This window comes from Protopterus annectens, chromosome 8.part0 (assembly GCF_019279795.1).
Source record: "Protopterus annectens isolate FY-2018-M chromosome 8.part0, PAN1.0, whole genome shotgun sequence".
Classification (NCBI taxonomy): Eukaryota; Metazoa; Chordata; order Ceratodontiformes; family Protopteridae; genus Protopterus; species Protopterus annectens.
In genome coordinates this window covers 993,765,427-993,775,092 of record NC_056741.1, presented here as the reverse complement: position 1 = coordinate 993,775,092, position 9,666 = coordinate 993,765,427, and the positions used below count along the sequence as shown (strand labels likewise).

The 9,666-nt window shown below is 40.3% G+C and overlaps 1 protein-coding gene across 1 annotated transcript in view; it reads right to left on the bottom strand.

Moving 5' to 3' along the window:
- Window positions 1-579: 579 nt before the first annotated feature.
- Window positions 580-9,666, bottom strand: part of LOC122808380 (Schwann cell myelin protein-like) — a 321,260-nt gene continuing 312,173 nt past the window's right edge. The window contains exon 3 of the mRNA XM_044079345.1: window positions 580-986. Coding sequence (XP_043935280.1) covers window positions 580-986 — 407 coding nt within the window. The remainder of the gene's footprint in view (window positions 987-9,666) is intronic.

Sequence of the window (9,666 nt, the reverse complement as noted above, 5' to 3'; positions counted from 1 at the left end):
GGAATGTGCAGGAAGGCTGTAGGAAAGAACTATAGCTATCCATTTCTATAAAAATAAAAATGATCATATATGCAAAATATTACCTGAATTTGGACTGTCACCTCCCATGACATGCTTATGCATGCTGCACATCATTAATAGGCATGGAGCATTGCCACACGATGAGCAATCTCACTTATGGGGAAACACCCCGTGGAGGGTCTGAGTGGAACCTACACAGAATTTACTGAATCTGGGGGATAGTGTTTGCACATAGCATGACTTGGACTGAATAGATTTCACAAATGTGATTATTATTGTTGTTATTATTATTATGAACATACAAAAAAATGTGGTTTCTTGTACATTTAATCATTGTGGCGTATACATCAATAAAACAGTTGGCTAGATTTTTTGTAAATTGAATTTCATACATAAATTTTGACATTGTGCAACAGGTTGTCACATAGTAGGCTGCAGAATTTTGCAACCTGATATCTGCAAATTATTTACAAACTCTCACATAATTAAAGAGACAATTTTATCCATTTCCAACTTTCATATTCTTCTGAATAATTAACAAAAATGTAAAATAATATTTCAAAAACTTAAATGTGATAAATTCTTACCACTGACAGACACATATGCAGTCTGTTTAATAAAAGAAAAAGCACCCAACTGTGCAATTTCAACCCGGAGATGATAATGTTCTTCATCTTTCTTTTGGAGCTTTGTAATCTTCAAAGAACAGTTCTTCTTTCCTGAATCTCCAACCAAAATATAGCTATCAGCCAGTGAAATCAAATTATTCTTGCTATGGTAAATTTCAGTATATTGCTGTGAATTTTCATTGTCTTTATACCACAAAATAGTAATGTCATTGGACTGCTTCTCCACACCAGGGTAGTTAAATGTGCAAGGAATCACAACGCATGAACCTTGAATTCCAATTACTTTTTGTGGCAGGTATACTTGCCATGTTTCGCATGAGATGTCTTGGATCAAAACTACAGAGAAAAAAGAAACATTATGTTAATATGATGAAAAAATATTTTTTGAGTACATGACATTTTTCATCACCTGTTGCCAAATGAATTAATATGAAGTGGTCAGTAAGGAAAATAATCCATTGCATGCCTATTAATTAGTTAGCATTTTAGCTCGCTCAGTGAAGAACTGTGTTCATCAATCTGGAGTACAGTTGGGATCAAGGAATTTGCCTTTCCCCCTAATGAAGTGTGATCTTGGAGTTAGTATATATAATTAGCAGGAGATGTGGGAGACACAGTCCCCCACAGGTGTGGGGGGTGGGACATAGGAAGGCTTGCTCCCCCTGCAAAGAAGAGTGGTTTAGTTTTTTCTGACTCTTTGTATATCAATGTTTTGTGGTTCAATGATTTGATGTCAACAATTTATGCATCAATGTTTCAGCATATTGATGATTAACTATGCTTTGCTACATATCTATCTATCTATCTATCTATCTATCTATCTATCTATCTATCTATCTGTCTACATATACACACACATATTTATTTACATACACACACATACATTGATATATATATATATATATATATATATATATATATATATATATATATTTATATGATTACAATTTACTAGAGCGAAAACTCATATGACCAAATGCTTTTTAATGATGTAAAATAAGTGAATGCTTGTTTGAGTTATGTTCTTTCTAATGGAGGTTTTGCTAGCAGCTTTTTGTATGAGATCACATTGCAGCTGTGCAATGGAAGTTGCCCTTACCCAGTCTTAGAGCTGGCTAATATAATTAGCTAGGGGTTAGGGTGCAAAGAATAGTTTTTGTTTCCTTGTTTTTGATAGTTTTAGATTTGCTCTAAAATGATCACTCTCAGTTGTTGGATAAAGGAACATGAAAACAGATTTCACTAGCTTATTGCACTTTATATACAGTGATAATCAAGGAAATAAAAACAGAAACTTTATTCTATAACAATGAAAATAGTTTTGCAGTTAATTCAGGTTCTCCTCTAAAAAATTGAGCAGTTCTTGGTAAAGTCCACTCTTTTCTTCACCTCTGTTTTCCTCTGTTGTTCCTATTATTACTTGGTATTCTGTCGTGCAGGTAATTCACAATCTACTAATAACTGAAAGTCCTGATAAAATCCCCACCCCCACTCACTACAAGAGGCAAATGTCTCTGTCTCCCTGGACTGTACTTCCATATTGTTATGTTATCACTACAGGTGTTTTTACTTTCTTCCTGTTGTTTTATGATATGTATTACAAAATGTCTAGTATAAACATTCCAGCTCAGAAGATATCTTTGGGACTAAGCTCTGGAAGTAAGATCAGTAATACACCACACAAAGAATAGAACATTTATCTGTCATGCTGTATCTGTATCTATCAAATATATATATATATATATATATACATATATACATATATGGGTCTAGGACATTTCACTGAATGCACATTTCACTGAAACTCAAATGACTGAACACAAATCACTGAAAGCACAATTCACTGAAAACTCAATTCACTGAAACACATTTCACTGAAAGTTATATATGGCCTTTTCCCCACTGTAGTGCGATCTCTGGTTCTAATGTTGTCTAGTTCTGTATATAATTGAAGGCCTAAGTCTACTCTTAACTCTGCAGAATCAACTGCTTTAAAAGCACAACATAACTTATCTCTAAGATATCTACTCTAAACTGAATAGCTGTAATTTATGAAGTCTCTCACTATATATTTAACATGTAAAACGTATTAGCCTCTTTGTAATTTTTTTCTGAATGATCTTCAATTTCTGGAGACTTTTTAATAAGCCTAGCCATATATATATATATATATATATATATATATATATATATATATATATATATATATATTTATATTTATATATACAAAGGATATATTACCGAGGATTCTATTATTTTTATTGTTTTACATAACAGTCCTAACTGCCAGTAATGCTTTATTCATAATATTTAACACATTTTAATATGTAGTCCTTTATCAATCTGAATTACCAGATCGTTAAGAGTCTACAATTTGAAGCTAGTGACCATTCATGATTACTGATACCAAAAGTCTTTACCTTATACTTAACCAGTATTAAAGTTTACACCTGTTTTTGGATGCCCATATGTTTATTTCTTCTATGGTATCATTTATTGCGTAGTAATCTCCATTATAACAGATAAGTGCACTAATTTTAAAATCATTAGCATACGTGCCCGAATAAAACTCTTCAGAGCTAGGGAAACCAAAGGAATCAATATTAAGCAATACAGGTCCGAAGAGAGATGGCTGGAGTACACCTGAAGTTACTTTTATCCTTTTACATTTTTCTTTGCATATTACCACTCATAGGTTCATAGTTTCATAGGTTCATACTAGGCTATTTGCCCTAGGGCATTTATAAGCCTAGCCAGAGTATGTTTGGCTTTTGCCACACATTTTAAATTAATTTTGCTATGCCCTTTTTCGAGGTTAGTATACTCTGCCTCTGTCTAACAGTGACACAGAAGTGATACCCGGGGTAAACCTACGATCTCCCATCCACTCATCAAGATTCCTCTTGAAGAGAGTCAATGAAGGACTCTGCCTAACCTGGACTGGGATTTTATTCCAGAGTGAAGGGAGCCTCTGGGTTATGAATCTGTCCCTCCAGCATGTCCTATTTATTTCAGTGCTGAGGTTCAAGTCTCTCGAGCTTGTAGCTCGATGGGATTTGGATTTTTTGAGGTGCAGCATGTCCCTTAATTCTGGGTTGGACATGGCTTTATACATCAGGCACAGGTCGCCTCTGAGCAGGCGGTATGCCACTGAGTAGAGCTGGAGTTTCTTTAACCGGGCAGCATATGGCATCTGTTTGAGCCCTTTGATCCCCTTGGTGAGGTACTTTTGGGGTCTTTCCAGTTGTTGCAGGTGTTTGGTAAGGTACATCCCAAAAGGGGCATTGTACTCGATTATGGGCCCGATGAGGGATGAGTAAAGAGGCATGATGACCACCCCTAATCTAGATGTGAATCCCTTCATGATTAGGTGGGCTATATAAAATGTTTTTCTAACCACTTTGGCCACATGGTTGTCAAATGAGAGATTGCTATCAACTTGGGTCCCCAGGTCCCTAATTACTTCTTCTGTACTTAATGGATTACCACCTATGTGGTAATTTGTGGGCACTTTGTTTTTGCCAAAGGGGATGACTGTACACTTTTTGGCATTTAGCTTGAGGCCATGACTCTGGCACCAGTTGTCTGTTTCTATGAGGCCCTTTTGGAGGATGCTTGTGTTGGCTGGTGAGTCGATTATGGCACCCAGTTTGCAGTCATCTGTGGACTTGGTCAGTCACAGTCCTTCCGTGTTGGCCTGTACCTCCGAGAAATATATACCAAACAAGAGCGGTCCCAGGACTGAACCTTGTGGGATGCCACTTGTAACTGGTTTGGAGTCTGACATGGCTCCAGCAATTCTAACCATGTGGGTTCTGTCCTTGAGCCAGTTTGCAACCCATCTAGTGACATAGGGGGTTATATTTAAGCTGTTGAGCTCATCTATAATGCCCGAGTGGGGTATTGTATCGAAGGCTTTTGCGAGGTCTAGGTAGGCTGTGTGGACCACCTTCCCTTCGTCAATGGCCTTGGTGACTGTTTCAAAGATGTCAACCAGGTTTAAGAGGCAGGATCTGCCCTTAACAAAGCTGAACTGGGTAGGATCCAGTGTCTGTAGGTCACCAATATCTTTATTTATGAGGTCCATGATGATCCTTTCCATAGCTTTGCAGACCAAGCTAGTAAGGCTTATGAGGCGATAGTTTTCAGGGTCCGTTGAGGCACCACCTTTATGGAGAGGGACCACTGTTGCTGTACGCCACTCTTTGGGTACATATCCTGTAGTAAGGCTGAGATTGAACAGTAGTTTTATGTTTGGGTTTAGTTCTTCTTGGAGTTCATGTAGGGACACCGTCTGGTCCCACTGATGCTGTGTTTTTTGCTTTGGAGAGGGTGGCTCTTACCTGAGCATCTGAGATGTCAGGGGGCAGCACTCAGCTGGGATAGATATTTGCCCTTTTGGTGGGGAGGGGGGGAAGAAGATTGTGCTGAACCTGTCAGCTAGGATGTTGGCAATGTCTGTGGGTCCGGTGTATTTTTTGTCATTTTGGACTAATTCTGAGCATATCTGGGAATTCCCACCCAGGTTCCTAACATAACTAAAGAAAGCCTTGTGATTATCCTTAGTGTCCTGTGCAATGTTTCTCTCGAAGCTGGCCTTAGATGATTTTATGAGTGCCCTTAGTTTTTTGCTAATACTGATCAGAGATGCCTTCCCTTTTTGGGATTTTGCTCTATCCTGTAGTAGCTTCCTCCTTCTATTGTATAGTTTATTTATGGCTGGGGTCCACCAGACAGGACGTCTGCCTTTGGAGGATTGGGTCTTGGTTTTATTTGGGATTGCATGATCCATGCATTTCTGAAGGTGTTTATAGAATGCATTTATAAAGGATTCTGCGGTCTGGGCCATATTTTCCACAGGCCCGGGGCTTTGAAGGATTCCACCTTGGTTTTGAGGAGTGTGAAATTTGCTTTAGGGAAGTTTTTCACTGTTGTTTTCTGGGCAGGGGGTGGGGTCAGGATATGAATATCCAGTGAGATTAGTTTATGGTCTGATCTTACCAGTGAGGGATACACTTCTGGTCTGGAGCACAGAGTCCCCATGTTGGTGATGATCAGGTCCAGTATGTTTTCCCCTCTTGTGGGAGTGATAACAAGTTGTTCCATAGCATTTGAGTTTATGAATTCTAGGAACCTTTGAGCTACGGTGTTGGAGCTAGAGTAATGCTCCCAGTCTATGTTTGGGTAGTTGAAGTCGCCCAATATAATGGTGTTTGGAGAGACCTTCATATTTTCCAGTGTTCTCAGGAAGGCTGAGTGGGGTTCCTGGGTTTGGGAGGGTGGTCTCTAGCAGGCTATAAACTGGAAGTCAGTTTTACCCACTGTTAGTTGCACATGGATAGTCTCTGATGTATGTGCTTTGCCACCAACCTGGAGGTGTGGGTATCAGTCTCTGATGTATGTGCTTTGCCACCAACCTGGAGGTGTGGGTATCTTTGATGAATATCGATACTCCCCCTCCTTTTGTGGTTCAGTCCAAGTTTTGGGGCCGAAAAGCATGGTATGAGGTATAACCTGCTACTGCTGGGGTGCTCTTGGGAGCCCTGAACCAGGTTTCTGTTACTGCACAGATATCGATGTTCTCCATGCTAAGGAGAGTTTCAAGTGCATGCATCTTGAGGTTTAGACTTCTGGCATTGAGTAGCATTACTCTTAGTTTCTTATCCCTTGTGATACCTATGGAGGTGGGTTTGTCTTTTGAGCCTTGCCTAAAAAAGGCACTATGGGGGTAGCAAGAGCCTTTGCCAATATCCAAAAGCCCAGGGGTGACAGGTGCAAGCCATCCTTAGCGAAGCATCGTGGCTTGTCGAGCATATCATCCCAGGCTGACAAGCATTGGATCCCCTTTGAATGACACCAGTACTTAAGCCAATTGTTGAAATTGATCATCTTGTCTTCATATTGTGGCATCATTCTTGGTGAGGGTAAGATGCTAATCAAGGTCAGGGTCATACCAGCCTGGGCTACATGCTCAGAGAGCTCCTCTATGTCTCTTTTCATGTAGTCCCGTGAGGTACGTCTCAGGTCATTCACACCAGCATGGACAATGACTGAGTCATATTTGTACTTGCCTTGGAGTGACCTGAGTGCTTGTGTTATGTGGCTGATCCTAGCACCCGACAGGCTGCTCACCGTGACCTTCTCCTTGTTCAGCCTGGTGAGTGGGACGTCAGTGTGCCTGATGATAGAGTCACCTATTACAAGTGCATCAGGTGTGTTGTTTAGCCTTAAGGGCTGTGACTGTTGGGCACACTGGCTTTGTGAGATATGTGTTGCACGTGTTTTGTTTTGGGGTAGCAGTTGCTTGGGTGTCTGCTTTGGAGGTCTCTGCTGCTTAGGCAGATCTTTATTTAGAGCCTCCGTGTATGTTTTTGTGTGATTATGTGTTTGGTTTGCTGTCGTGGTAGGTCTATGTGAGACTGGAATTGTAGTGAGTGTGGTTTCCTTCTCCTCCTGACTGGTTATGCCAGTACTGAGTTGAGAGAGCTTAGCCTCCAGTTTAGCTATATGGTTGCATCTCTCACATGTGTTGGATTTTGTTGGGAGGAGGAGAGGGTTGTCTGTGTACATGAGGCAGTTGTAACATTGCCTCAGGATTCCCAGATTCACCAGCTGGACCGGAGAGGAGATTGACAACTGACCTTTGGACATGCTAGAATAATACTGGGAATTCCTTTATAATTGAAAAAAAGGGCCAATGGGGAGTGAGGGTGTAGTGCTTTTAATTTTTAGTGCTGACGTATATAATTGCTTTAGTGAGCAAGTGCCAGGTAACTTAAGTGCAATGTGTTATAGGTAACTTAAATGCAAAAACGACCAACAGTAACTTTCTTTCAAGTGAAACAAGTAAATAAGTACAGTAAGCAATGCAGATATCACTAGGGATCCACAGAAGTGCTGAGAAGCCGGGTTTTAGGTGGAATTAGCGTTCCAGGCAAATAACAAGCAAACAAACAACAAGCATACAAACAAAGCTAATTTCAGTAAGAAACAGTTCAAATATGCAGGCACTATAAACCTTTAACCAGAAATTCCCAGCTCAGAAGGGCAGAGTCCAGCCTCTCCTCCCACAAGAGTGCAGACCACGAACCTTCATAATGTAAAATAAATGGCCTGAATCCCAAGTGCATAAACCAGAACTAATACACTTTAGGAATAACAGACACTGAGCTCTCAATCAGCAGTTCCCAACTTAGAAGGATGAAAGCTACCTGTCCTGCCACCACAGTGCATGCCACAAACCTTCCTAATATAAAACAACTCGTCTGAAGCACAAGTGCTTAATCCAAAAGACTTAAAATGATAGCTACACTTTAATCAAGTTACTACCAAGCAGTAATAAATACAATTGAATACTTTAAAGAATGCCTGGATTAGTGCTCAAGTTATACAAACAAAGCTAGAGTCAGCAGGCCTGGATCTAGTCTATGCTACAGCAAACAAGGTGTACTAATTTCAGTAAGAAGCAGTTCAGATATGCATGCACTATAAGCCTTTAACAAGAAATTCCCAGCTCAGAAGGGCAGTGTCCAGCATCTCCTCCCACAAGAGTGCAGACCACAAACCCTCTTAATGTAAAATAGCTGGCCTGAAAGCCCAAGTGCTTAAACAAGAATTAATACACTTTTAGAATAACAGACACTGAGCCCTCAATCAGCAGTTCCCAACTTAGAAGGATGTAAGCTACCTACTCTGCCACTACAGTGCAGACCACAAACCCTCTCAATGTAAAACAACTGGTCTGAAGCCCAAGTGTTGAAACTAAAAGGCTTAGAATGAGTTACACCAAGCAGTAATAAATACAATTGAGTACTTTTAAGATGATGCAAAAGCAAAATAAAGTAGGAAGAAACACAAGTACAGTAAAAGCAGATTAATTTTTTTTTTTTTTTTTTTTTTTTTCAGAAAAGTAGCAAAAGCAGTAGTAAATACAATTCTCATGCAGTGCAAGCTGGCAAACTTCAATATGTAACAATATTAGTCCACACACAGTTTGAAAATATGTAATTAAATTAAAAAGGACTAAAAGCAAGTGCAGAAAGGTTTAATTAGGTAGAATGCGGTAAAGAGATGGGCCTGGGGGAGTGTCTTAGATCAAATCTACAGTGGGGCGGGCACTTCAAAAGCCACCAAATTTAAACTACAACCAAGAACATGGATGGGGGGTGGGGAAAAACAGTTTTAACACAGATGTGAGGAATGTGCAAATGTTAAAGCCAAAAAATATATACTGTTCTATATATATATATATATATATATATATATATATATATATATATATATATATGGGTCTACTTTAAATTACCGAAAACGCAGTTGACCGACACGCGGAAGAGGGAGACGAAATGGCCAACAGGTAAGTTTACCTACAAGGTGATGTGCCGAAACCGAGTTGACCGACACACGGAAGAGGGACACGAAATGACCGACTGGTAAGTTTACCGGAAAGGTGATGTGACGATAGCGGATACAGCGACTAGGGTAACATGTGAGCACGTCTCGGTAAGTGTGCGATTGTGACGGAGTTAGGATTGGTAAGGTAAATGTGCATTGTTGTGGGATTTTGGGTTAGGGTGTGGGATAGGTGAGTGTGTGGTAGTGTCGGAGGTAGGGAGGTGGGGTTCGGGTAAGGTAAGTGTGTGATCGTGACGGAGTTTAGTGTAGGGTGGGTTAAGTGAGTTAGGGTTAGGGTGCAGGTAGGGTGAGTGTGCGATAGTGTTGGACCTTGGGTTAGGGGTGGGTTAAGTGAGTTAGGGTTAGGGTGCAGGTAGGGTGAGTGTGCGATAGTGTCAGACCTTGGGTTAGGGGTGGGTTAAGTGAGTTAGGGTTAGGGTGCAGGTAGGGTGAGTGTGCGATAGTGTCGGACCTTGGGTTAGGGGTGGGTTAAGTGAGTTAGGGTTAGGGTGCAGATAAGGTGAGTGTGCGATAGTGTCGGACCTTAGGGTTAGGGTTTGGGTTAGGGCTAGTAGCTATGCGATGTAGTGTAATGTGTTGTTTACATTTAGTGTGTCGGTGT